This window comes from Penicillium paradoxum, assembly GCF_028828445.1.
Source record: "Penicillium paradoxum strain IBT 22861 chromosome Unknown utg000002l_segment0_segment0, whole genome shotgun sequence".
NCBI classification, from domain to species: Eukaryota; Fungi; Ascomycota; class Eurotiomycetes; order Eurotiales; family Aspergillaceae; genus Penicillium; species Penicillium paradoxum.
The window spans coordinates 2,194,000-2,220,000 of NW_026643180.1; the positions used below are offsets into that span (position 1 = coordinate 2,194,000).

Below are 26,001 nucleotides of genomic sequence, written 5' to 3' on the forward strand. Positions count from 1 at the left end.
ATGCATGTACTTTCAAGCCCAAGCAATGCGACCAAGATGCTTCTCCGGTTTACCTAGGTACTATCTTTGCCTCCCTGACTTTTTTTTCTTTGCTTCTCTTCGTGTATGGGCCCATATTGCATCCTGGGGAATCTGACCCGGGAACCTCCTACCAAATCCCATGAGTGGAACCCGATATCAGGACCATAACGACGAAGCCCTGTTCGGAGTACTTCATCCAGTGCCATCTCATTCCCCGGAGTTTGAGCACGTAAATTCGACTTTTCTTCACAGATCCAAGATTTCATTGGAGCGGGCCTGGCAGGCGAACGTTCAATCGGCGACCTCGGGAGCGTGGATATGGTAGATGCTCGCCGAGTCGCCGACCCAAGTCTATCCTTTTATCATGGCCAATACAACTCCAGCTTGCACATTCTTCTTCAGCTTGATTCCTGAATCTTGTGAACTGTGCTCGGTTCTTTGCAGCCACCATTGATCACCACTTGGAAGATGCCGTCAAACTCGCTCAGAACGGCCAACGGGCTCATTCGAACTTCGACCCTGGGTAACTTCAGGCATTCGCATCGCCTTCAGCCATTAATAACAGATGTATCCACCGGCCTAAAACCCCTGAGTAATAGTGCTTTTGCCAGGGGCATCCATCATCCATCATCTCAAGATCGACCGGTGCAGAGATCGCACCAGCCATTCTCGCCACATCCGTGGTCCATCACTACCCACTGTCGGAACACGCCACGAGTTTCATACAGCACTGTGGCTAATATGCCAACTGAGCCAATTATTCACGATGTTTTTGAACCGACATCAGGAACATGGCAGTATGTCATTGCTGATCCGTCTACATTAACAGCTGTCATCATTGACCCCGTCTTGAACTATGATCCCGCCACCCAGGACCTGGCCACTTGCGCAGCCGACTCCCTCTTGTCTCTTGTAAAGAAAAAGGGGTATAAGATTGACAAGATTCTTGAAACTCATGCTCATGCAGATCATTTGACTGCAGCGTCATATCTTCAACACCGTCTTGCGCATCAACAAGATTACAAGCCACCCATTTGCATTGGCAGACGCATTGAGCAAGTGCAAAGGTTGTTCGGCCAAAGATACGGTGTGCCAGAAGAAGAATATGAAGGCATTTTTGACAAGCTCTTCCACGACAATGAAACTTTTGCTATTGGGAACCTAAAAGCAACAGCCATGCATCTTCCGGGACATACGCCAGATCATCTTGGCTATATGGTTGGAGGTAATGTTGTCCCGAAAAACCTGACACAGATACACATATACTCATAAGTCTTCTTCAGATAATCTGTTTTGCGGGGATTCTCTCTTCCATGTGGATATTGGCACTGCACGCTGTGACTTTCCAGGTGGTGATGCCAAAGATCTCTTTCAATCGGGCCGGAGGCTTTTAAGTCTCCCTGACCATGTCAAGATCTGGACAGGCCATGATTATCCATCCGGAGAACGCAAAACTCCAGTCCCTTGGATGAGTGTCCAAGATCATAAGCGGTTGAACAAGCATCTCAATGACGGGGTCAGCGAAGAAGAGTTTGTCACTATGCGGAAAGGGCGGGATGCACAACTAGCCGCACCTAAACTGCTCCATCAGTCGTTACAAGTCAACATTCGAGCAGGGAGACTTCCTTCGCCCACAACGTCTGGCTATCGATTGCTTCATCTCCCGCTGAAGCTCGCAGGGCAAGGGTGGTAAATGAGACGATGTTGAACTAAAAAAAGTAAAACGGCACATATCCATATAGTCCTTGCTCATTAGAAAGGAATAAGAAGAATATTTACTACCTAGTTATGTCACAAGACTTGCCAGTTCCAATTGTTCAATCTTATGTGGTGCCGATTACATACCTAACTAAAGCGCAAACTCCAAACAACCATTAATAGGTGGATCTTTCTGCCTTTTTGACTGGATTAGCAATGTATTCACAGCCGTTCTGTTTGAAAGCGACCTTGAAACCGCATTCATTTCGAGGAAAGCTCATTTGCGGCATTACTTATGTGCGCAGTGATGAGTCGCACCATATATGCTCCACGAACTCAAGGCCTTTTCCCTTGGAGGGGACCAGTCCATTCCTAATCGATAATCACAATGATCTCGAGACAGTCTCTACTAGGATGTAGTTTTATTTATCCCCTAGACGTTTGATCTAGCATCCTTCTGGTCATCTTTCGTCGAGCAGTATTCCAGGCAATATTCATGTGACATATACAAAACAAGTGGTCGTAGCAGTGTCTACATACGGAGTACACGCAGGTATACTCTTTAAGCTTGAAGTGATATCTTGTTGAGGCAGGTGCCTCAGGCCGACAGGCCCCATGATAGATAGATCTTCCTTTTCCCCTCCTCTCTCTCCTCTTCTTTCTTCTTCGTCCTCCTGTCCTCTTTTTTTCCGGAGTCTAGCACAATACAAGATAGTTTCTCCCTATTCTCGCATCGTACTCGACTTCCAAGATATCTGAACCAATTCTTGGATAACTTTGTCTCCTTTTCGAGATTTGCCGTAGATCAATTCACCTCCATCCAGCTTGTTCATTACATATACCTCCTCGACTTCCCGTTTAGGACGTTGTATATCCCAGGGTTCCAAAATTGGCGATATTAGCTGATGATCAACGCCATTATGCAAACTACACCTACGACGCTGTATTTGATATTCTGGCCATCCTAACTACCTTATGTACCTAGGTACGTACAGAAGCTTGAACATTGATGTCATGGTGCTTGACGGCGGGCGAGAAAGATATCTCTCCCATCACGGGCGGTCTCTTGCTAACTGTACTGTCTCCTCGACATCGCCAGCCTGTCAGGAGAGATAGACCGTGTCAGTAGGGCTTGAGAGCATAGAGAACATCGGGGTTGAACAAGATTGTCTAACATCCATTCAGAGATAATACACCAACAATATGAATGCCAATGTTCTTTCCCAGCCCTCTCTCTCTCCCCTTTCTATTGCTTTGGAGTTACAATGACCTTTATGCTCCGGCCGTTCTGAGAACCGCAAAGCCCTGTCAATATACTCTCTTTCGTCCTTATATTGTTCTCTTTCTCAACAAGCTGCGTGTCAAGAGCCAAATCCTCAGTATATGGAGGTTGCTCGAGCAACATAAATAGGCTCGACGCCGCTTGAATACTTTCTCATCAAACCACTCACAGTGTATTCAGCAAACTTCTCAAAGGTACTTATTATCCCGTAACCGATTCACAATGATTCTCGCTGCCCCTGACAGTGTTTACGCCAAAGAGCGAACTTACTATCTTAACCTCCTAGAATGCCAGGTCAATGATCTACGGTGGATGCCAGAGCGTCACCTTCAGGTGATTGAACGGCTCGTAGAGCTACATAACCTGACACAGGGCTATATCACAGCTTCGCATTTACTAGAAGATGCTTGTTTCCATCAGATTTGCTGCACCTTGCAGCCTATCCTCAGCAGCGCAATCCTCACACTCCGCAGAGATAGTGACCCCGTCAGTGGGTACAGGATTGCTGATGAGCTCGAGAACGCAGTTCCCCTGGCCGTTCGAGACCCGTTGGCCTATTCGCGAGCCCGAGCAGGGGGCCTTGATGCTGTATAAGAAATTAGTCAACTTCCTAGAATTCATAGCTAGCTTGCGTTTTGTTAATTCCACTTGATAATCCACGATGTCCAAAAGAAAGATGAAGGAAAAGAAGAAGACAGTAGATGAAAATTGGACCTGTTCGATGTGTTTGATGTATTCTAAACAAAATAAAGATTTTCCTTCTACGGCCGAATACAAATCGATACACGCAGGAGTCAGGTAATGCCCAGTGACTCAGCTCCGCTGATCATAGAAGAAAACAAAAAATAAGAAACAGGAAGTCATATTAACATCCAAAATAGAGAACATTTTCCTTCCCTACGCCGTAAAAAGGTCATGCAATCCCAGAAGCATCGTATCTCCCCTTCGCAATCATCAACGTTCAGTTCGAGGTCTCATTGGGCAAAAGGTTGCCCTTGATAGCAAACATCTTGCCTGTGCTGGACGAGACGAAGCTGTCGACCTGGCGTGCGTACTGATCCACCTGGCGAGTATTGAGCATGCTCTCCAGGCGGCTGGGCTCGACCGGAAGCTTGAACAGACGCTGCCACTCATCTTCGGGGAGAAGGGGCTGGTTGAGGGTGGCACGGGTGGCGTTCTCTTGTGCGCGCTTCTGCTTCCAGGCGTTGATCTTCTGCTGCTCGCGGCCGAGCACACGCTGGTAGTATTGGTAGTTGTTGACCTCGGTGTTGTGGGTCTCAATGCTGTCGAGAAGGAGATCGCAGTTCTTCTCCAGGAAGGGATCAATGTTGAGAGACAAGTTTTCGAGGTTGGGGGTGAGGGTAGAGGTTTTACTGAAGGCACTGGACTCAAGGGCGGCCAGGGAGGTGGGAAGCTCAGTCGAAGCCGAGGAAGTCGGGCACTGCAGCTGGTGAATGAAAGAGGTGATCAGGTGGGAGTTGTGGAGCTTGACGGGGAGTTCCTCGAAGATGTCGGGGTGGCGCATGTTCGACTTTTGCAGGCTGCGATTCTTGTCAGTATTGATTTTTCTTGGATATGATTCTGTGGGCACGTGGGCCATCACACGTACTCCTCTGAAGTGAACTTGTTCTCCTTGAACGCGGCCATGAACTTGGATGACAGGCGGAAGGCACGGAGGCTGAGGCTGCCCTGGGCGCTACGGCTGACATCATGGACAAGAGCGACTGTGCGCTCGTTCAACTGACTCTGGTAGTAAAACTGGTTCTCGATCACGTTCATGTTCACGAAGTTGCCCATGTTGGCACTGGTGTACCATCCGACATTGTTGGCATCAGTGTTGACCTCGCGCAGCATACGGATCATTTCTGCAGAGTATGCGGCATTTGCCTTGGCACGAGGAGCAGCGGCGGCTGGGTTGGGAGCGGCATTGTCGAAGTGCGACTCAGCGGGGACTTCGACGACGGGGAATGGGAAAGTGTTGGTGATCTCGAGGGTGCCGTCGACATCCATTCCGACGATGGCGCCGGTTGCAGTGGAGGGGAAGGTCTGAGAGCAGTGCTTGATGATTTTCATCACCACCTAGAACATTGTACGTCAGTATTTCTGACTGGCGAGAACTGGGGGGAGATTTTCGTCGGGAAGACCGTACCAAGGCCTCGACCTGAACGGCCGCGAGGGGAGCTGGAGTTCTAGCAATCGGTCAGTATCATGTCACAGATGGAAAAAACGAAACAATCATTACTCACTCGGCCATTGTGGAAGATTGCAACAGTTGGGCGGTTGTGAAGGTCGAGACGGTGGACTTGGAGGGTTTGTGTGAAAGGGACCGTTCATTCCTGATCGAGTTTAGTGCGTTACCGATACACGGTGAAATGTGGTACGATCGTGCCTCATACAATTGGAGGGGCAATACAGTCATATTACATCTCCCCTACAATACTACGTATGTACAAACATAGTACATAGGGACCTGGTACCTACCTCTTCCCCCAGAGAATTGATCAAGTTTCCGTTGGATTGAGAGAGAGAGAGAGAGAGAGAGAGAGCGAGATAGGGCAGGCAAGGAGAAAAACGACAAACCATGAGCGAACGTCTCAAGCTTACGCAGAGAAACCGCCCCAGTCTGCAATTCTTCGAAGCCGAGGGCTTGCCAGGAGCTCAAGATGTACCTCCAACCAATGGCTTGTAATCTATCTTCGTGTCGTCCCACTTCCCCATAAATCACCGACATGAAACTCCGCAAGACACCATGCTGGATCACTCAGCTACTCGGATTGTCGACTACGATCGAGTCCATAACCTACAAAATATCGTGGTGACAACTTTGGCTCCATGCAAAGATGGCTACTGGGTGATGTACAGGATGTCCCAATCTCCACTCTGAAACATCGACTGACGTTTCACGATTTACATAGCTACATTCACGGAGGTGCCTGGCGGGATCCGACAGTCACGTTGGACTCCTTCAAACCGACCGAATCCATCCTCCGTGACGCAGACCTGCCTATTGCTGGGTTTGCATCAATCTCGTACCGCCTGAGCCCGCACCCAAATCACCCGCAAGACTCAAGAAGCACTGCCCCGAACGACTTCCAAAATGCGAGACACCCTGATCACATACGAGATGTGAAAGCAGCGCTTGCCTTCTTACAGAATACATACGGCTTTGGTGCGCGGTATATCTTAATTGGCCATAGTTGCGGAGCGACGCTGGCCTTCCAAGCCGTGATGGGCGCGATTTCAGACCATCGTGAACAGCCCTTCATAGGGGGCAAGGAGAACCAAGATATCAGTGTCGGAGTTGTATCTGCATCTCCTGGGCCCCTGCCACCTCCCTTGGCAGCCCAACCTACCGCCATTGTTGGTGTGGCGGGTATCTATGACCTGCGACGGCTTCGGGACTCACATCGTGATATCCCGGCCTACCAGGAGTTTATTGAGGGAGCTTTTGGACCGAATGAGCTACTTTGGGATGGTGTGTCACCAGCCCAAATGGCAGGATCTCGTGGAGTAGAAGGCGGATGGAAGTCTGGAAGGTTGGCGGTCCTGGCGCATTCCAAGGACGACGGCCTGGTAGATCACTCCCAAATGGAGGCCATGGAGGAGGCTTTGAGGTACTGGGAGAAAACAGAGGCCCAAATACCGGCGCATGAGTTCCCACACCGTGATAGACGTCTCTGCGTCCTATCCATCAGTGGTACCCATGATGAGGCATGGGAGAAGGGTGACCAGCTAGCTCGCGCGGTGAAGTTCGCATTTGAGCAACTACAGGACATGGGGCTGGCCCCTCAATCCTGAGGCTGAGAAGAAACTAGGTCCAGATAATTACAAGCGGCCACTGTAAATAATAGGCTATGCAAATTGACATGTATGCTTCTTCGTGTGTAGCAGGGACCTCACCACCAATCAGTATTCTCGACATACAAATATCAGAACCAACTTCATTTTCGGGAAAAGAAAGAGGAAATAAAAGTCAAATAAAAGTGCTTTCCCTTCGATTCAGTACTGATAGTCATGAACTGGGCTAGACTGGTAATTTGGATACATACGAAGTTGAAGAAGGCAACAATAAAAAATTAAAAACGAACCCATCGCATGTGGGCCATGCGAGCCAGACAACGCCATAATTTGTGAAAACATCTCAAGCTAAAAACAAGCATAGCACGTATCCCTCGTTGCGCCGAGATCTTGCCCATGGAAGATCGATAATGGAATTACTTTCAGTGAGAATTACTTGGCGACATCCATACGAGCGGAAGCTGTATCACCGCGGATCTTGTCATGCTTGACCCCGTGACTTTGACCTTCGGCATAATCATCGTCGTACTCGAATGCATCGTCATCACTTTCACTGTCCTCGATAAATCTGTGGTTGATGTCGACTTCGGCAAGACGCCACTTGAGATCTTCGCGCTGATTGTCTTGGAAACGAGCAAGCGCGGCTGCAGCGTGCACTTTGAACCCGTAGATCCTTGGTTCGTAGCGACGACTGCTCTTCTCGGGATTGAGAGCCGGGTAAACCTGGAATAGGATAGAGTGGAACGAGGTACCAAAGTATGCACCATCGATGGATGAGTGGCGTGTTGACTTGGGGTTGTAGATGTCTTCACATTTGGGACAGTAGAGTTTGACGGTGCTAACGTTTGGAAGATCCGATTCGCCCAGAGGTAGTAGAGCATGTCCATCGCACATCACACGAGGGCATTTCCCGAAATCGCTCTTCTTGTACTTTTCAAGCTACATGATTGTTAGGGTCTGCGTATCCAGAAGACAATCATCGCAAAAGCCCAGCATCTCAACATACCATTTTGGCGAGACCACGAGTGGTCACAATGTATCGAGCATGAACCAAGCCATAGAGATGACGGGCAGACTTTTCGATTTGCTCACGCAAGTCATCGTCGGCGTCGAGATCGAAAACGTCGGTCACAAGGTCAAGAGCGTACTGATAGTACGAGACTTCAGTATTCAATCCGGTGAGATTGAACCGATCAGTCAGGTAGTCTTCATCAATTTCGCAGAAGTATTCGTTGCCGCGGGAGGAAACAAACTGCACGAGGCACAACATCGAAGTTAGCATGATCATGAAGAAAGCCGCGCGAGCAACAGGACCGAAAGGCTGGGCGTAAGAAGAGCGACTGCGAGTGCAGCAACGCTATCCCTGTCCCATACCGCGATGTGATGGGCTGTGGGGATCCCAAGTATTCAAAGGAGCAGCATCTGGATCAGGTGGCGGGTCGCGGGGATCGGTTTGGTCGGCGCCGGGTGCGCCAAAGATATTCTTCAGGACGAACAGGAGCAAATGGATAAAGAGTATCAAGTAAAGCACAGCCATCGAAGTGGGCAGGATGCCTGCAATCCGGTTTCCCCCAGCAAAGGAGGAGAACGCGTTTTGGAAGGAAGCAATAGACATCCCGAGGCAAGTAGCCATGAACATCATGAGCGCACAGTGAACGATGAGAGATTCCATTGCGTATCACAAGTTCAGATAATATGCAGATGAGAGCTCGTAAGGTTGGAGTTGTGACAAGGAAGTGAACAGAATTGAGAGCGACTTTGCAATACGTCGACGGCATCTCAGCTCCGCTGTGTGCTTTATCCAAATTATCATGACAAAGATCGTGGCCTGGTTCCATTTGAATCGCAGCTTGATCCCCAAGCGTGCCTTCAAGCCGTCGACCCCCACATTGGCCCAGCCGCGGTGACATCCTGTCGCAACAATATTTATGAAGATAGAGATCCACTTACCCAGTCTCGCCAATAGCTAGTATAATCGCTATCTGTCTCGCTGTTGAAATCCTCCATCATGGTTGCTTTGAGCCGGTCAAGTCACCTCGGTTGTTGAGTGCTCGTTTTGAGTGTGGGTTGGCAAAGTCACGGGTGGGGTGATAAAGCTCAAAGTGGTGGGACACCCAAACCTACACGGCCGTGGAGTATGCAGCGCTTTATATCCCCTGATCGTCTCAAAGCGACAGGATAATCCGACAATGGTTCGTACAGAGGGTCCAGATGTGAAGAGAGTGGTGAGCAAGCCGTTCCGCATCTCGTTATCGAAGCTCTTCGCCTAGCGGGCGGTCAGAATACTGCATGATCTTCAGACCGCCTTTGACAAACATAAGTAGTGCTCACTAGTTAACTACATGTAACTACATAATGTATGTACCTTATGTACCTATCTCCAAAAAGACATAACTACGTGTAGGCTTGTATGTACGTTTTACAGCTGTATACATATGAAGTGCTAGGTGCTCTTCCTACGTCTCGGTTTAGCGGCATTCAGAACTAGTCAGTGGAATTTCGGCATCATATCATGCCACTTGAGGTCTCAATACTCCGTACATGATCCACATTCACCACTCTCTCCAGCCTGTATCTGTCTCAATATTGGCTAATTTCAAAACGAAGGGTTCGCATTTTCTACGAGCTGGGCAAAGTATGCCTGTCCGGTCATCAGTATGCAATGGATGGATTATCGGTTTAAAATCAGGGATTCGTACCTGGAACCATGCGCCAGCTTCAGGTGCAGGCTGAAGAGCGTCGCTATACCCACAATGTGCATCATATCGAACTGCACTGGAGTCTGAAGTCCCATCACTTTCACCGCCAGGCTTCACCCAAACAAATGCGTCCGTCAGGGCATCACCTGTGTCAGTGGTTGGCCGAACACCAAAACCGGTTCCCTTCACATTACACCAATCACCCCAGGCATTTTGCTGAGTGGGCTGGACTCCATTGCGGCCTATTCCACTGCAGTTAGCTTGAATACTTTGGCTCAAGGATAGGGATATCTCATTGTGACTCTGCGTGCGAAGCACTCAATGACATACCGGTGTCGGTTATGAAGTGAGCATCCCAGCCTGCGTTCTGAAGATGGGGAGCAATGGCATTAATGTAACTCTTTTCATCACAATTGGGATTTCCCGAGGTATATGATGGGCATGTAGACAAAGACCAGCCGTTGTAATTGGCAATGTTGGTCGCAAGTCCCCGTAGAGACGCGGGTTGAGAGGCACTATTGTAAACGTTGGCGTAAAGCTGAGCTGCTGGGCTCAGATTAGCGGGCCAACCAAGCCATCCCGCATGACCTAGACCAGTGGTTAGTGACTTTGCTTGAGGTATCAAGGCATATCCCTTCACGGCGCAATACAGAACGCATAATAAGTAGCCAATCACACAGAAAGGAGGGAAAAAGAACCACACGAAATAGGTTCCCCGGTGGCTCTGCTAATTGCCATGGGCTGTAGCCATCCGTCACTCTGGATGAAGGCTTACCTGCGTCAAGGTACATGGCAACATTGGCCAAGTTCAACTGAGTGACAGCATAGTCAGTGCACTCCAAATATGCATCATGTGCATTTGCACACTTCGACACATCCATGTTGGTCACCAAATTAGCCAAACTATCGGGTTCTAGAAGGAAAATTAGCAATGGTCATTCTGTGCACCAAGGTCATTGATGAACAAAGTCTACTCACCAATCACTAGGATGGTCTGGACATCAGAGTGCTCGACCAACACCTCGCGGATAGAGTCAATATATGCCTTGTAATTTGCAACGCCACCATTGTCAATGGAATACTCCCCATTGCTTGCCAATGCTGCGCAGTCCCGATCAGGCAGATCGTAGACAACAAAAGTGCCAGCAATCGGCGGGCTGGCACCATCTTCATTCTTGGCTCTAATATCGGCCAAGAAGGTGCTCATCATCGGCACCTTGTCTGCAGTATCTCTGGAGATAAACGTCAATGCGTGCCCTGGAGTAATGGGTATCAATCCGATTAACTCACAGCCAATAAAAGGATGGAACTTCAGCGGCCGAACTTGCGGCAGCTTGGGCTGTCCCTGTCATTGATGGCAAAGCGGAGGCTGAGACCTCGGATGCATAATATGGATTGGCATAAAGCTGGTACCCGGAGAACGGATTAGTCGAGGCTGCATTGGTGACAGTCGCTCGAGCGGCGTTTGAGATAGCCGCAGCCGTTGCAGAAGGGACTAGCAAAGACAAAAATGGAATGAGAGATCGCATTTTGGCAGTCATGGACGGATTCAGATGTTGATGTTGTAGAACTCCCTATGATGTCCTCGGAAGTTGTACAGGAGCGGAATCCCATTATATACCTGAGCGACTTGTCTGGCCTTTCGGCCTTGCGGGATTTCAAGCCGGAAAGTCGAACACAATGTCACCTCAAAGCAAGCCATCCGTGTGTGGAATCAGAACTATCTCCGTTCGACTGACCATTTCTGGACATTGCCAAGCCAGGAGCACGGCAGAGAATACTGCCATGATACCTACTTCTTTGTCTCATCGGTGGTTTGAAAATTGCCTTCTTCTTTTTATGTTCACCGATCACCGATTTATGCTTCTTGGTGCTCATGGCCTTCCTGGCACAGTCCATGGGTATACCTGGGTAATCGACATACCTTTGCAGACGTCCACTCTTTTTCTTTTGGCGAGAAGGAGATATGGGAGATCGATTCGGATGTCGCTATTCCGTACCGTGCATACGACTCAATTTGGCTAAATATGTTTGGCCTGGGGTAGACGAAACACAGCACAGATCAGGTGTCGTCTGCAGCGTGGGACTGTAACTTACCTAGATAGTCAAGGGGAAAAGGTTGAGATGATGCGAAACCCCGTCAACGCGGCATTGATCCTCCGTCCCCAAATCGGATTCATCGTCGATCCTCCCCCAACTCGGCGCGGATATTAGGTTGGATGCATCTGAGCCCCGGGGTTGTGAACAAGTGGCTTGGCTGTGTAATCCACTTGAAGCGTTTCGGTCCAATTATATGACGACCTTGCCACCTGCTTGTCTTGACGAAGCAACATCCATTCCACTGCAAGCGAACGATGGCTTTGCTCGGGGGAGACAAACGCCAGTGACATTCGAATGTGCCCCGCACTGTGGCGGCCTTGGTTCTTCAGGGCATCAAATCAGGAATTAACCGAAGGCAAGTAACAGTCAGACTTCTGGGCGCTATGAGATATTAAAATGGGTGTCTCCAGGGGGAAACGAGACGAAGGCACACCTTGTTTTACTACAGGCACCACAAGGACTAAACTCCGTACTTTTGGAATATTTCCCGCTAAAATTGGTTCTGACCTTGTAGCTAATATGGTACTCTCTAGAATAATTATGGATTTCTGATCGCGCTCGAAAAATAACCCTCCCCTGAACATAAGGGGTAGACTTCTCAGCCTATATTACCTAGGTAGCCATATCACGCCCCCAAGAGGCTTCATGTACCGCATACAGCCCCCGGTATCGCAAGTTGAAAGTATCCAAGCCCCAATACTTGCAAGATTCGGTCAGTCGAATATGCGGAAACTTTGGATTCATGATTGCTCCCTGAAGCTCGCCATTGGTCCCATACAAATTCAAACAGTGTACCCGATGCGCGTCATCATCTTCGCAGGTGTCGGGGGAATGATCAAGATGGCCTTTGATCGATGCAGGTTACGCCATGGTAGAGGTCGTCGCATTCTCGTTGAGGCAGTCCAGGCAGCCAGTTTGTCCAATCTTCCCAAGTCTGGGTTGCAGTGTACGAATCATAGCCAAGATACTCGAGGGTTGCGCGAGATATCATCCAAAGGTAGTTGAGCCCTTATTGTGCCGTTAGTAAGAGAGGTATATGTACCTGAAGTTGCTCTTGCGGAAAATATCATCATGCTGTCCATGGCCTCCGTGGTCGACGAAGTTGTTCAAGTTAATCTCCCATCACGGTCTCCAAATGATTCTAGAAAGATCAAGGCAGAAGCTAGCTAAGCAAGATGAAGCTTGCCCGCAGTTGCATCAAACCAAGTGTTTTACTATGAGTCGCTGGCATGTTTATTGCTCCGAGCCGCTGAATTTACGCCGCCAATTACAGACAGGGCGGGGTGGAAGCAAACGAGTGACATTCAATTCTACTGCGTATATGACAGAAAGGAAGTTAAAGAGCGGAGTGGTATTTGTATCAGGATCATCATGGGCATCATAAAGTTCAGGCTGAGACCTGGGGGCTAAGTCCCAAAGGGGGGTGGAATAGTGAACAAGGGCGAAATGAGGCGACGGAAAAACAAAACAATAGAAATGTTCATATTGAAAGTCAAAACGTTCGAAGAAAAGGAATCGAAGGCCTCGCATAATCCGACCAAACGCTTGTATTAACGCCTGGCATGATCACATTCTGCCAAAAACTTATAAATGCCCTCGACGCCTTCATACGCGGAGGTGCTCTCGGGTTGACCAGCGCTGGAATATTCCGGGAAAAAAGCCTGGTCTCCAAGCTCACTGACGTTAATACTGGAATAACTCTTGGCCGAGGATCTCCATGGATTGATTCCAAATATCTCACTATCCTCAAAACTGATGGCGTTGCCCGAATCCCGACTGGCAACCGGTGAGGTCGGTACATAGCCCTCTGGGGTCATCATACCTTGCCAGTCAACATGCGCTGGATATTGAGCTTGGGACCCGGAGACCTTTTCAAAGTAACAATCGATAGAGGAAGAGCCAATGCTTGGGGCGAAAGGAAACAGGAGAGCCAAATCGACACCAGTGTAAAGGTCAAATCCCTCGTCTTGTATGATTCGGCCTCGCTGGATCCCGGCTTCAATACACAGCCGCTCCACGGTTTCTGCATCACACCCTGGAAAACGCACCCGTATGGTTGATCGGTTGTGTAGTAAGATCGGAAGATCGCCGAGAGATGAGAGCCGCTTGAGATCGTTCATGACCGCAGAAAAATCCTTCAGCGCACGAGCAAAGTCGGCAGAAAGCAGATCCATGAGACCCTCGGAGTTCAGAGTCATGCACGAGGCGGAGCCGTCCTGCTTGGCGAAACTACCAATAGCACCGAGTGCAGTAATGGTCGGAGAGACATGGAACTCAATGTATGAGCCGGGTGCACTGTGGGGCTTGACATTCATTTCCCGCTCGGCTTGGTCCTGCAGCGTGCTGACGGCCTTGTACCGCTTCTCTCCGGTGCGAGGATCGACACCGTCGAATCGCACTTTCTGCCCCGATAAAAAGAAAGCACGGATCCCTTGGGACACATTCTGGATGACTTGTGCTGGCGCTACAGACCCATGTGAGAAATATCGAGCTCCACCGAAACGGCCAGCACCAATAGCGTATCCTCCTGCAGTTCGGCCGAGGGTCCCACCGGTCAAATTTGGACGAAGGGTAGAAGCGAAAGGCGCGCGGCTGCCCAAACGACCGATGTTAGATGCAATACGAGATGCGTTGCGAGAAATGGCATCTGCCCCAGGTCCTAATCGACTCGCAGAAGTAAAGGCACCGGCAGCACGAGTCGAGAAGTGGCGACTACGGCTCTGACGAATGGCAGCGGCACGACTGATTGGCTGACGAGGGTTGATACGAGCATAGATCGGTTGATATCGCAGTGTGTTGTAACTTATAGGCTCGGGTAATTTTGAAAGTATGGCTTTTGAGGCCCTTTCATATGCAAATCTGCCAGAATATCAGTCAATGACTCCATTGTGACCCTAACCAGAAGACAGGGGAAGAGAAAAACATACCTTGCTACTCTCCAAATCTTGGGAAGTAACAGGTGCCCTGCAGAAGGTGCCATCTTGAGGATCAGGGGACGAATCTTCAAAAGATCCAGTGGGACGGATGATGAGAAGGACGGATGCCTGATGATGCTGGGGTACAAGATATACACGCTTATCTCTCCGCCTCAGCCGCCAGGCTCCGCAGTGGCTGTGCAACGCCACTTGCGTGACGAAAAGTCCTGCGATGTACATAGGGACATAACTTATGTACATTAACTACTCCGTACATGTACATGTAGTTAACTAGTTATGTACACATATAGCTATGTGTATGTCAGGTAGTTATTGTACAGAGTACGGAATACTCTGTACTCCGCACATATGTAGGAGGTACACACTCCGTACGGAGGAGTGGGGACCCAGGTCCTCCACTACTGTCGGAGCATGAGATCGGCATACCGGAAGTTTAGTTTATCCTGTCCACGCAGTATTTTTGATATTAGTCAGAAAGTCATATTTCCTGCTAGAATACTCCGTAGTGGATACAGAAATACAGAGATTTCAACTCCCTTGATTGGACCCCTATTATACTGAATACACCATCAGTTGACAACTACGGTCAGATCTCGATCCTGCCCGACTGTTGCACATTTGCGATCTCGTGAGATAAGCACCATGAGGATATATATAGGTAGTCGGTAGATACAGATTGCCAATATACCCACCTACTACGTACATCTCTCTGATTTGCCTTCATGAACTACCCTCCGTACCCTACTGTTCCCTACGGTAGTTGGTAAGTTGTTGGATGCTGCCCGCTGAATCGGCCCATGTGCCAAAGAGTGCACTGCCATCGAGCGTTCCCCTCTTCAATATGTAGTTTGCTACGGTTGTTCGATTTGCCATATTTGCCTGGCCTAGCCAGTTGTGATGTAGTTTGACATTTATAACGACAAGAGATCTGGGAGCCCACAAAACGCAGGGATTGGTATCACATCAGTACTTGGTATCTGAACCCTAAATAATCATCAAAACATTCATGAATAATGACATATATTTACTCATCATCCCCGAAGAACACCTTGATGGGGAGCCAAGCGTCACCGCAGACCTTGAAGCGGTCCTTGAGGTTGTCGAGCTGGCTCACTTCATCTTCAGTCAAGTTCCAGCCATTAATATCAAAGTTACCCTCGATGCGCGACTTGCTGACGGACTTGGGGATGACACTCCATCCCTTTTGGACGCCCCAAACCAGGAGTACCTGCTGAGGAGTCTTTCCCTTCTTTTCAGCAATTTGCAGAAGGGTGGGATCCTTGTATAGAGGAGAGTTGGTTGAGCCTAGGCAGGAGTAACCCGTGGAGTGGATGCCCTTCGAAGTGTTATAGGCGACCAGTTTGGGAGAAGGATTGTTCGGGTGAAGTTCAATCTGGTTGACGGCAGGCACGATCTTGCAGCTGGGGTCATTCAAAAGCTTCTCCAAGTTCGTAATACCAAAGTTGGAGACACCGATGTTGCGGACTTTGCCAGTGGCAGGAAGCTTCTGCAGTTCTTGCCTGTTAAAGCCCCGACGTCAGCAATGATTTTCCAGGGGAATGATGCCATCAGCCATATCACATACCACGTCTTGATGAAATCCCAATCGGGCAGATGCTTCGACTTGTCATTGGGGTCGGTTGAGCTGGGCCAGTGCATCAAATAGAGATCCACGTAATCGGTGTCGAGGTCCTTAAGCGACGAGTCAATACCTTCGGTCACGCGGTGGTGCCAGGTGTTATCCAACTTGGTGGTGAGCCAGATCTGGTCGCGGGGTACGCCAGAGTCCTTGATACCCGCACCGACTTCGGCCTCATTGCCATAAGCCAGAGCAGTATCAATATGGCGGTAACCAGCAAGAAGAGCGTTCTTCACGGCCTCGCGGACCTCATTGGGCTTGGACTGCCATGTTCCCAGACCGACAGCGGGAATCTTGGCGCCAGTGTTGAGGGTGTAGGTCTTCCTATAGGAGAGAACGAGGGGTCAGTGCGATGATCTGGTAGTGTTTATTGACGTCCAACGTGTGTCAGGATTCAGGCACTTACTGGGTGTGCTGGTTCGACATTTTGATATAATGTGCTAGAATGATGAAGGAAGAAGGAAGAGCACAGAGGTTCTTATAACTGTTCCGGTCTAATCAAGCGGGCAGGTCCAAGAGCAGCGATGATGTGGAAGTGGGGATGGTGGCCCTGGGATTTTCCTTGGCCATTTGATCCTAAGCACAACAGCAATCCCCAGGAAGTCCCACCTGCGGGCAGAAATTACCCGACTGGAAATCAAATAGACACAGAGATCGTCATACTGCGACTGTATGACGCCGAAGGAGACAGGGCCACATTCTGGCTAAATGCCACGTCCCACCTGAGGCTTCCCACTCATCGTCCTCTCCCCAATCACATCTTCCAATTGACATCTCCCTCGATTCTCCTTCTCCCAGGCGAGACCGTTCGTTCCAGAAACTTCGACCCTTTCATCTGTGCGACATCTGTTATTCGCCTGCTTGTCGGTCCATTCCACACCCCCACGTCCCGTCTCGGCCCCCCGTCGCCGGATAATTTCCCATCCCGACCGTGCATTATACCCGAGTGTTGGATCCTGTAAACCTGCTTTGACCATTCTACGGTGTCCCCAGCTTGTCCGACCGCCATGTCATCGGGATTTATTTCAGCCGGAACCAACGAGCAGCCAATTGAACGAGACGATGAGTGGCTCATCGCGCAGCGGGAATTGGAGGAGGAGCGGAGGCGGAAGGCCGAGATAGGGAAGCAGAACGATGGCAAAAGTCTTTTTGAGGTGCTGGAGCGGAACAAAAGTGAGCCAATTCGGCGACTTGCGCAGTCTCACTCTTGAACAAAGAGCGGACGATGTATCCAGGGAATCTGGCTGACATGTTAGGGTGATTTTCCTCGGTCGTCATGTAGTGGCCAAACAGGAAGCCTTTGAGGAGAAATCCCGTTTGAAAAACCAATTCCGCTCGCTCGATGAAGATGAAGTCGAGTTTCTAGACTCTGTGTTGGAGTCAACACGTGCCCAGGAAGCTGCCGTCAAAAGAGACACTGCGGCTCAGCTCGAAGTCTTCCGCAGACAGCGCGAGGAGGCAGAGAAAGCACTGCTCGAGCAGGCCTCGTCGGATCCAAACCCCGTGAAACTACAAACATGGGCTGCACCTACGCGCAAGAGACGGCGTGACAAACAAAGGAATCTTTTAATCCCCGGCAAGAAACGCAGAAGTTCGGTCTCAGAGACTCTCCTCGAGCAGGGCACACACAACAGGCAAGACTCGCCGGTACAGCGCGGAGAGGGCATTTCGAGTACCATAAAGTCGGATGAAGAGACCTCCAAGTCCAACCAACCCAAACCTGCTGCTTCTGTAACGGCTCCTGCAATTAGTGATCCTACCATGCAACCTAGGGTGGCGACAGATACAGAAAATGGATCACAGAAGACAAACCCCCTGACGAGCCCTTTAGTTTCGCTTGGGCTGGGAGGATACGATTCTGACTCGGACTGATGGGCCAATAGTGGACCAACCAACCAAAGTGACATATTGCCATCGTAACGGGCACACGAGAATATCCGAAGCTGCTGTGGATTCCTTCTCACTAGGTTGGTATATTCATGCTTCAATTGAGCGTTTGCCCACCAATAGCTTCATTGGCTCAGATAAAAAACCATATCAAAATCTCCAGAAATGGTTACTCCACGAGCAACGATTTAGATCATACCCCAGCTTTCCATGCCTGCACTGCGAGCCATCTCTCTCGCAACAAGCCCCTTGACTCACTTCTGCTCAATGTCTTCTACTGAACATGCAGCGCGTTTTGCTTCACTTCCTGTTCTTCAAGTTTCCGCTCTAGATCATGTGTCATATACTCTTCCCTACGACTTCCTGGCACAATCCATGGCGCATTTGTAAACATTTGGTTCATTTCTTCGAGAGGCACCCTCTTGGTCTCCGGAAGCAGGAGCCAGAAGAAGACCGCATTGGTAAAGTTGCAGATGACGAAAATGAAGTAGAATCGATAGCCAATATTTGTCATTGCGATAGGGGTGATCTGGCCAATCATCGTGTTGAAGGCGAACGAGAGCATGGTGGCAATCGAGACACCCTTAGCGCGTGTGCGAGTATCAAATACTTCGGCTGGAATGATCCAGGACAGGGGACCGCAAGTTGCCGAGAATGAGAAATTATACAGCCAAGTCATGATGATGAAGCCCCAATGCGCGCCGCTGTTATTCGTCGTCGGAGGGAACTTTGCTAGCAGGATAGTTGCCACGATGAAAGTCACCATATTGCCGAGATTTCCAGCGATCAAAGTCCAGCGCCGGCCAAAACGATCAATATACATCATGCACAGGAACTGCGCTATCAACGCAATGATTGAATTGATTGCCTGATACTTCAGAGTATCTTCCTCTGAAATACCGATTTGACCATAAATCTCGGGCGAATAGTATCTACGTGAAACCACATCAGCAGGTTGGTCCCATCCATATCGATCGCCCGTAACTTGATCTATACTTACTGGATGGCGGATACGCCAGTCATCTGAACAGAAGCCTGCAGGGCACAACAGAGGAATAGCCGACGGAACGAAGAGCGGTTGGTCAATAGCTCGACATACGACTTGGCCTCATTCTCATGCTCGAATGTGATGCTCTCCTGGATTTGAGCAAACTCTGCCCGAACCCAGGCATCGTTTTCGTTCCCATGTGAATGCAGCTTCGCCAAGGTACGTAATCCATCTTCGGGCCGGCCGTGGTCAATGAGCCAGCGAGGCGACTAAACAGGCAGGCATCAGTCACTAGACTAGATTCAATTTCGTAATACTTACCTCGGGAAAGAAAGAGATCAAAAGACCTAAGCACACAGCAGGGGCAATCTGCAAACCAAGAGGCAGTTGCCATTGTGAAGAATTATCCTCTGAGAAGCCGGTATATGTTCCGTATCCAATCCATGTGGCACAAAGCGCTCCAACTCCCAGCATAAATTGCTGCAGGGCCGTCACTCGACCACGGATTTTAGGATGACAGATCTCGGCTTGGTAGAGAGGAATCATCATCGTGAGAAAGCCGACGCTAAGAGATTGGTAAGTTGCTAGTTGGGAATCCGCAACGGGTGGGCACAATACCCAAATCCAGCAAGGAATCGTCCACTATACAGGTAGTCAATCGTTCTCGCGCCAGTTTGCAGGCCACCTCCAATGGTGAAGACCAAACATCCCAAAGAGATAGTCCGTCGTCTGCCTAAGTGGTCACCACTGGGGCCAGCAAAACCGGCACCGACACATGCGCCGGCTGTGAATAGCGAAACAACCAAACCCCTGTTAACTCGTCAGGCATTCTTCAGTTCCCTTCCGTGGTATATGAGAGTCTGACTGACGTTTCCGTGTCGTTTGCGGCGAACTTGGATTTGAATGACTCGCAGATAATTACCTCGGCGATGACCCCCAGATCATCTGCAGCTTATATTAGATTGCGCCAATTGTATGAAGAAGCAAGGTCAGACATACATCCGTATAGGAATGATCCAAGAGAGGCAAAAACGCCTACCAGGAACTGTCATGTCATGAGCTCGGCCTTTCTATTGAATGTGTGTGCTCATACCTGGTACCATACTGGCGATAGATGCATGTTATGAACAATGGGTAATAATCCACACAGAAGAGCCTTGGAAGATCTAAAGATTTCAACTTATCCCCAGACGTGGAGCGTGAATCTTAGATATAAGGCTCACACATGGCTCGGAGCAATTGGCCCGGGAAAATGTCACGGAAAATCGTCTACATCGTGCGGAATTAAACTAGACTCAAAATAAACCAAAGGTATACATGAATACAGTAGATATTGTGTCGCAATTTGCTTACCATGCTCCCTTGTCGCGATGACGCTGGGATGAGGAGCTTCACACATGCGGGGGAGAGGAGTGACCACTCATGGTGGCGCGCTGTCTCCCTTATGATTGACGGAAGATCTTCCATCTTCTCCAGGTTATATCGTGAGGCCAAACTGCCGATTTATTGGTCTCTTGGGCTTGACTCCGGGCCCGTAAAGAGCTTTGTCGCGTTTCTCCGTCAGCCACATAGTCTCGACTCCTCTCTCCACAGGAGTTTTACCTCTTCCAGGCTGTCAGAACGGTTGTGGTGGTCCAATCCCTGCAGTCAGTACGCCTTCCACCTCTTCACTTGGATCTCCTTAAATTGCGCGCATCTGGGGAATCAAACGAGAACAATCCTCAACCAAGTGGACTATAGCCTGGGAACCTCCCCAATAGCTGTAAAATACACAGCGGAAACGAAATCGTGCCAAAAAGAAATGACGACCTTTACGAGATTGGATGACGACGAGACGCCTCTCATTGCCATCCACCACTCGCGGCGCATCTCCAAGATTAACCCGAACATCTATGCCGGGTTTACCGAGTACGCTCTCCCAGACCTCCATTTGTATAACATGAATTGAACCTTTCCTCAGGCATATGGGCCGTTGCATCTATGGTGGTATCTATGACCCTGGCAATCCGCTGTCCGACGAAAATGGATTTCGGAAAGATGTCCTGGAGGCGTTGAAGGGACTCAACATCCCTGTCGTTCGATATCCTGGCGGAAACTTTTGTGCGACCTATCACTGGCTTGATGGTGTTGGGCCCAAAGATCAACGTCCATCGCGGTATGCTCGGTTCTTATGTTACCACCCCCTTTGATCCCGCCTTGCTGATGTGAATCCGTTGCAAAGTCCAGAGCTTGCATGGCTTGGAACTGAGACCAATCAATTTGGCACTGACGAGTTCATGAGATGGTGCGAGGCTCTCGGGACAGAACCCTATCTTTGCCTGAATTTTGGCACTGGTACATTAGATGAAGGTGTGCATGTCTGTTTTTCTTTTCCACAAGGAAAAAAAGAAATTACATTCATTCTAACGTATGCTGATGCTGGATTGCTTTAGCTTTGGGCTGGGTCGAGTACTGCAACGGTACTGGTAATACTTACTACGCCAATCTGCGGAGAAAGAATGGCCATGAAAAGCCTTACTGTGTATGTTCAGATTCGAAAGAAAAAGAGCAAAAGAAAAAAAGCAAATAACCGCTCGCTCCGTTGCAATCAGTCTGATACCTCACACAGGTCAAATACTGGGCTCTTGGGAACGAAACTTGGGGTCCCTGGCAGGTTGAGCAGATGACCAAAGAGTCATATTCTCACAAGGCCATTCAATGGGCCAAAGGTACGATTGATGTTGATAAAAGACAGGCAACGCTCACTAATTTTCTTTCTCACAGCACTCAAGCTCCTGGATCCCAGTCTTATCTTGATCCTGTGTGGCCAAGATGGCACTGCCTCATGGGACTACTACACACTCAAGCACTGTCTTATGCCTGCTCAGTCGGCCTTGTCTACTAGTTCAGTTCCTCTGATTGATATGCATAGCATCCATCTCTACACATCCTCAGCCTCGCATCTTCCCAATGTTACGGCGCCATTAGCCGCCGAGCGTGCAATCGAAATCACGTCGTCGCTGATTGACCTTGCCAGGATTGAGAATCAAGTTCCTCCAGAGCAAGTTCGCCCGACAATTTGCTTTGATGAGTGGAATGTCTGGGATCCAATCCGCGCAGAAGGAAGCAAAGGGGCCGAAGAAAGCTACACACTCTCCGATGCGCTCGCTGTAGCTGTTTGGTTGAACGTATTCATTCGAAAGAGCAGGGATGTCAGCATGGCCTGCATCGCGCAGAGTGTGAACGTCATCTCGCCGCTGATGACCACCGACCAGGGAATTACTAAACAGACCACATGGTGGCCTCTTTGGCTGTTTTCACGATTCATGCGAGGTTGGACGGTGAGCACTCATGTGTCTTGCGGGACTTACGAGGCCGAAACGTCTCCCACGTGGGTTCGAAGTGCTAAGGATACTCCTTGGTTGGATGTCAGTGCCACTCTGGGAGAAGACGGGTTCGCCAGTGTTGCCGTCGTAAATATCCATGAGACACAAGACTTGACAAGTCGAGTGGAGGGTACCCAAGGACCGGTGTTGGTGTTTACAGTGACGGCAGAAGACCTGTTCGCTACAAATATGAAGGGCAAAGAAGAAGTGACGATCCAAGAATCAACCTGGGGTGGAGATGGGCAGTATACATTCCCGCGACACTCACTCACTCTACTGAGATGGAAGGCCGAATGAGTCAAACAATAACCAGGCGAGGAAATCCCAGGACGACAGCAATCGACTTTCACATTATACATAACATATTAAATGGTCTTGAATAGTAGGCTTGATCATGAAGTTCCCGTGGTAAGAACCAAGATGTAAAACCTAGCCGAAATTCACATCACGAACAGCACCCTCGCCGTCGACATGAACATTGAGTCTGGATATCAAAAGTTCCCGGTCAGCAACATCGATCTCTGGCTGTGTGGGACCTTCCAAGGGGATCTTACCGATTCGGGTTATGATCCATGGTCTTCATATCATCCGGCTTCAATACCCGGTGACATTCGGGAAGGTCTTTCTTTGCAAAATTCTACTCATGGTCAAGGGTTAATGCGTCTTGTATCTTCCTCAAAGGTGACGCACTGTTTCATTGCTGGTGTCGCTGATCGTCTTTCCCATCAGCTTGTTGATCCACTCGGACTTGTCGCCCATCGAGGTGTTGATTCCAGGAACGACAAGAGGCATTGTGCAATGTAAATCAAACGTTCAACAATGCGATCTGAAATGAAACCGGTCGGGGGACGCCTCTTGTATATAAAGACCAATGATGACGTAGTGTTCCGACCGAGACTAAATGTAGCCTTGGTCGTGGCACCGACGTGATGTCATCTCGAAGCCACGCACAAGGTATCCCAATGGCGTGTCTGCTCCCATACTGGAGCAATGTTAACGGATGGCATGTCAAGCGTATTCCACGATGACCTTGGCAAAGTGGTCACGCTGTACTCCGTATGTCGGTCCACGAGGCTTCCATGAGATGTTCATGAAGCTTTCATGCAGCCTGGAGGGCTGTCCGCCTGAAAGGTCAGGCCATGCACTGTGCAAACAAGACAAAAGGCAAGGCAAAAGAAAACAACCTGGAAGGGGTCCAGATCCCGCATTCCCTGCAGAGCAGTCCGCTTTGCTCTCTCTGCACCTCGCATCTCCCATTTCTCCATCAACTGCTTCCTCCATCAACTGCTCTCTCTCCAGGGCTTCCCCCATCACCGAGTCCCCGTATCACCAGGATCCCCGGGCCTGCGCAACCTACATTTCGTACACAAAGACCATGCCTCGCCGTCTTCCGGGCGGATACCCGTATCCTCATCATTGCTGTCAACATTGGCTGTTCTGTTTGTTGAGTCGAGGTGTCCTCGGCAGACCTGGTATCTGGCCACTGCGCAGTGCGTCCTTGTTATCTGGCACTCACAGAACCCCGGTTTGATATAGTGCGGACGATTTTCAAATCATGATCATGGTCCCCATCCCATTCCCCCGGCGCCCCACCGGTGGGGACAGATTCCTCTGACTGGAATCGTCTCAGCAGTCCTATCGCGATCACGAATTGAGCGACATGTTACGACCCTCTGCTAGGAGAGTGCCTCACAAGCTGGATCCCGCCTGGTCCTGTGACCCAGAACCCGTGACCCAGCAGGGGTAGCATGACCCCCCGCCAGAGACTGCACCAGGGAGACTGAGTCCTGCCGGGTCAGGTGACCTAGTCCCGTGACCCGCCAAAGGTCATCCATGCAGAGACTGCCAGGGGAACTTAGCTCTTTAGCGATTAGTTTATGAATATACCAGCACCCTGCTATTCCTTCACTCTAGTTCTATATTATCTGCCAGGACCCGCCAGCACGCCGGTCCTAACACGACAATAGGCGCTGCTTTCGGCTTAGTTGGCAGCCCATTTGATCCTAGTGCGTCGAGACCCGCTCCTTCCACATTACAGCGCGCAGGCCCTCTTAGTATCCTCAGCTAGCCTTGCTTGGCACCTCGATCAGCCTTCTCGTCCTTCTCACCGTCTTCGTCCACGCCCTCTCCCATGCCAGTCTTGATGGATCGTTTCGTGGGCGCAGCCAGCGGGATATACCGCTTGTGGTTTGTTTCATTGGCGGTGGTGTTAGCAGTACTGGCTGGTGCCTTTGCGTAAATATCAGTCATCTCGTTGCCCGTCATATGCACATGTGCTTGGAATCAGCGGGGCTCCTCCCTAATTCCCACACCAGCGGACCACCTTGCCAGGCGGACACAGTGATCTTAGTAGATCTGACCAGACGGTAGGTAGCATTGGGGTCTGGAGGGCTGGGAGTGCCGTTGGATGTCAATGAATATGATGCCCCCATTTCAAATTTGCCATTCCCCTTGGATTTGCTTCACCAAGTATAGGGCCATTTTGATGGTTGACAAGTCAGCCACCTGGACCATGGCTGCAATGTCCGTCCCCATGATTATGATGAGCTCATATGCCCAATATGGCTCGTCTTTTGTGCTCCTGGGAGGGAAAGGGTATCAGAGACAGCTTCGAAAATGGTCAGTGGTGGTGCATGCCCAGTATACAAATTGAACGTGTAGATCCGTCCTCGCGGCGTACATGAGGCGTGCATGCACCCTCGAGGACTATCCACCTGAGAGATAAGGCCACAGGCCGGCAGGCCAAACAAGACGAACAGTCCTCCAAGCGTCCATGGAGTTTCCGTAAGAGTTCGCGGACTGTCCACGAGAAACGGGAGACCGAAGTGCGCGTAGAGGTAAGACCGACACACAAAGGAGGTAGGGCCTGTAGCAAGTGGGAGGCGATCCAGTTGAGCGGTTCACTCCCGAGTTCGCGCCACACCTTGACAGGTCAGTTGACCTCCCCACTTCTGAAGGGAAGGGGGTGTGTTTTTTTTTTTTTGTTTGTTTGGTGGGTGAGGGGGCCCCACTCCTAGGGGGGTTTTTTTTTGGGGTGCGGGCCCGGACAAACAAAGCCGGGCAGGGGGGGGGGGGTCTGCCCTTCGCCCTCGCGTCGGGGGGGGGCGCCGGGGGCCCCCGCCTCCGCGCTGCCCCCCCTGCCCCCCCCGTTCCCCCCCGCCCCGCCCCGCGCCGCCCCGGCGCCCCCCCGGGGGCGGGTGGCGGCCGGTGGGGGTGCGCGCCCCCCCCCCCCCCTCCCCCCCCCCCCCCCTCCCCACACACCAGGCCAGCCGAGTGGCGGGGGGGGGGGGGGGGGGGGGGGCGGGGGGCCGGGGGGGGGGGGCGCGCGCGGGCCCGCGCGGTCGCGGGATCGTGCCGGGGCTTGGTCGGGGGGCATGGGGCCGGCGGGGGGTTTGGACTGGGGGTGCATCATGGGGTAGCCCACGCCTGGGAGTGGCCGCCGTGGGTGCCCCGGGGGATTTGGGGCGGCTCAGGTCGGGTGAGATTCCGGCGTGCACGGACCACTAATCGAAACATATTCCCCCGGGGCTCGGGCTGGGGGCCAGGGGCAACCGGGGCCGTTGGACTGGGGGTGCCTGGGGGGGGTAG

General features: G+C 50.5%; 16 protein-coding genes across 16 annotated transcripts; 5 read left to right on the plus strand and 11 right to left on the minus strand.

Moving 5' to 3' along the window:
- Positions 1-762: 762 nt before the first annotated feature.
- Positions 763-1,714, plus strand: N7457_000804 (MBL fold metallo-hydrolase; the record flags this gene model as incomplete). The annotated part of the gene is made up of 2 exons (XM_057171872.1): positions 763-1,246; positions 1,305-1,714. The coding sequence occupies 2 exons, from the start codon at positions 763-765 to the stop codon at positions 1,712-1,714; spliced, it is 894 nt and encodes a 297-aa protein (XP_057035775.1).
- A 1,509-nt stretch (positions 1,715-3,223) lies between these two features.
- On the plus strand, positions 3,224-3,595 carry N7457_000805 (uncharacterized protein; the record flags this gene model as incomplete). Its single annotated transcript, XM_057171873.1, has 1 exon — positions 3,224-3,595. One exon carries the CDS (start codon positions 3,224-3,226, stop codon positions 3,593-3,595), a length of 372 nt encoding a protein of 123 aa, XP_057035776.1.
- A 367-nt stretch (positions 3,596-3,962) lies between these two features.
- Positions 3,963-5,255, minus strand: N7457_000806 (putative eukaryotic translation initiation factor 3 subunit EifCh; the record flags this gene model as incomplete). The annotated part of the gene is made up of 4 exons (XM_057171874.1): positions 3,963-4,542; positions 4,611-5,080; positions 5,151-5,190; positions 5,248-5,255. The coding sequence occupies 4 exons, from the start codon at positions 5,253-5,255 to the stop codon at positions 3,963-3,965; spliced, it is 1,098 nt and encodes a 365-aa protein (XP_057035777.1).
- A 495-nt stretch (positions 5,256-5,750) lies between these two features.
- N7457_000807 (arylformamidase) lies at positions 5,751-6,799 on the plus strand (the record flags this gene model as incomplete). Its single annotated transcript, XM_057171875.1, has 2 exons — positions 5,751-5,857; positions 5,917-6,799. The coding sequence occupies 2 exons, from the start codon at positions 5,751-5,753 to the stop codon at positions 6,797-6,799; spliced, it is 990 nt and encodes a 329-aa protein (XP_057035778.1).
- Positions 6,800-7,231: 432 nt separating this feature from the next.
- On the minus strand, positions 7,232-8,069 carry N7457_000808 (casein kinase II subunit beta; the record flags this gene model as incomplete). The annotated part of the gene is made up of 2 exons (XM_057171876.1): positions 7,232-7,738; positions 7,806-8,069. The coding sequence occupies 2 exons, from the start codon at positions 8,067-8,069 to the stop codon at positions 7,232-7,234; spliced, it is 771 nt and encodes a 256-aa protein (XP_057035779.1).
- An 87-nt stretch (positions 8,070-8,156) lies between these two features.
- Positions 8,157-8,471, minus strand: N7457_000809 (uncharacterized protein; the record flags this gene model as incomplete). Its single annotated transcript, XM_057171877.1, has 1 exon — positions 8,157-8,471. One exon carries the CDS (start codon positions 8,469-8,471, stop codon positions 8,157-8,159), a length of 315 nt encoding a protein of 104 aa, XP_057035780.1.
- Positions 8,472-9,395: 924 nt separating this feature from the next.
- Positions 9,396-11,027, minus strand: cbhC (putative cellobiohydrolase; the record flags this gene model as incomplete). Its single annotated transcript, XM_057171878.1, has 6 exons — positions 9,396-9,440; positions 9,499-9,740; positions 9,829-10,086; positions 10,274-10,411; positions 10,477-10,730; positions 10,789-11,027. 6 exons carry the CDS (start codon positions 11,025-11,027, stop codon positions 9,396-9,398), a joined length of 1,176 nt encoding a protein of 391 aa, XP_057035781.1.
- A 2,121-nt stretch (positions 11,028-13,148) lies between these two features.
- On the minus strand, positions 13,149-14,578 carry N7457_000811 (uncharacterized protein; the record flags this gene model as incomplete). The annotated part of the gene is made up of 2 exons (XM_057171879.1): positions 13,149-14,457; positions 14,526-14,578. 2 exons carry the CDS (start codon positions 14,576-14,578, stop codon positions 13,149-13,151), a joined length of 1,362 nt encoding a protein of 453 aa, XP_057035782.1.
- Positions 14,579-15,558: 980 nt separating this feature from the next.
- On the minus strand, positions 15,559-16,599 carry gcy1 (putative glycerol dehydrogenase Gcy1; the record flags this gene model as incomplete). The annotated part of the gene is made up of 3 exons (XM_057171880.1): positions 15,559-16,054; positions 16,120-16,497; positions 16,580-16,599. 3 exons carry the CDS (start codon positions 16,597-16,599, stop codon positions 15,559-15,561), a joined length of 894 nt encoding a protein of 297 aa, XP_057035783.1.
- A 278-nt stretch (positions 16,600-16,877) lies between these two features.
- On the minus strand, positions 16,878-17,150 carry N7457_000813 (uncharacterized protein; the record flags this gene model as incomplete). Its single annotated transcript, XM_057171881.1, has 1 exon — positions 16,878-17,150. The coding sequence occupies one exon, from the start codon at positions 17,148-17,150 to the stop codon at positions 16,878-16,880; it is 273 nt and encodes a 90-aa protein (XP_057035784.1).
- A 30-nt stretch (positions 17,151-17,180) lies between these two features.
- Positions 17,181-18,045, plus strand: N7457_000814 (PSME3-interacting protein; the record flags this gene model as incomplete). Its single annotated transcript, XM_057171882.1, has 2 exons — positions 17,181-17,346; positions 17,456-18,045. The coding sequence occupies 2 exons, from the start codon at positions 17,181-17,183 to the stop codon at positions 18,043-18,045; spliced, it is 756 nt and encodes a 251-aa protein (XP_057035785.1).
- Positions 18,046-18,334: 289 nt separating this feature from the next.
- On the minus strand, positions 18,335-20,168 carry N7457_000815 (sugar porter family MFS transporter; the record flags this gene model as incomplete). The annotated part of the gene is made up of 7 exons (XM_057171883.1): positions 18,335-18,992; positions 19,061-19,317; positions 19,370-19,613; positions 19,667-19,858; positions 19,918-19,993; positions 20,048-20,093; positions 20,142-20,168. The coding sequence occupies 7 exons, from the start codon at positions 20,166-20,168 to the stop codon at positions 18,335-18,337; spliced, it is 1,500 nt and encodes a 499-aa protein (XP_057035786.1).
- A 681-nt stretch (positions 20,169-20,849) lies between these two features.
- Positions 20,850-22,710, plus strand: N7457_000816 (alpha-N-arabinofuranosidase; the record flags this gene model as incomplete). Its single annotated transcript, XM_057171884.1, has 6 exons — positions 20,850-20,956; positions 21,009-21,203; positions 21,270-21,397; positions 21,481-21,569; positions 21,657-21,756; positions 21,812-22,710. 6 exons carry the CDS (start codon positions 20,850-20,852, stop codon positions 22,708-22,710), a joined length of 1,518 nt encoding a protein of 505 aa, XP_057035787.1.
- A 132-nt stretch (positions 22,711-22,842) lies between these two features.
- Positions 22,843-23,205, minus strand: N7457_000817 (uncharacterized protein; the record flags this gene model as incomplete). The annotated part of the gene is made up of 3 exons (XM_057171885.1): positions 22,843-22,897; positions 22,968-23,050; positions 23,104-23,205. 3 exons carry the CDS (start codon positions 23,203-23,205, stop codon positions 22,843-22,845), a joined length of 240 nt encoding a protein of 79 aa, XP_057035788.1.
- Positions 23,206-24,477: 1,272 nt separating this feature from the next.
- Positions 24,478-24,678, minus strand: N7457_000818 (uncharacterized protein; the record flags this gene model as incomplete). The annotated part of the gene is made up of 1 exon (XM_057171886.1): positions 24,478-24,678. One exon carries the CDS (start codon positions 24,676-24,678, stop codon positions 24,478-24,480), a length of 201 nt encoding a protein of 66 aa, XP_057035789.1.
- A 748-nt stretch (positions 24,679-25,426) lies between these two features.
- N7457_000819 (uncharacterized protein) lies at positions 25,427-25,822 on the minus strand (the record flags this gene model as incomplete). Its single annotated transcript, XM_057171887.1, has 1 exon — positions 25,427-25,822. The coding sequence occupies one exon, from the start codon at positions 25,820-25,822 to the stop codon at positions 25,427-25,429; it is 396 nt and encodes a 131-aa protein (XP_057035790.1).
- Between the last annotated feature and the right edge of the window lie 179 nt (positions 25,823-26,001).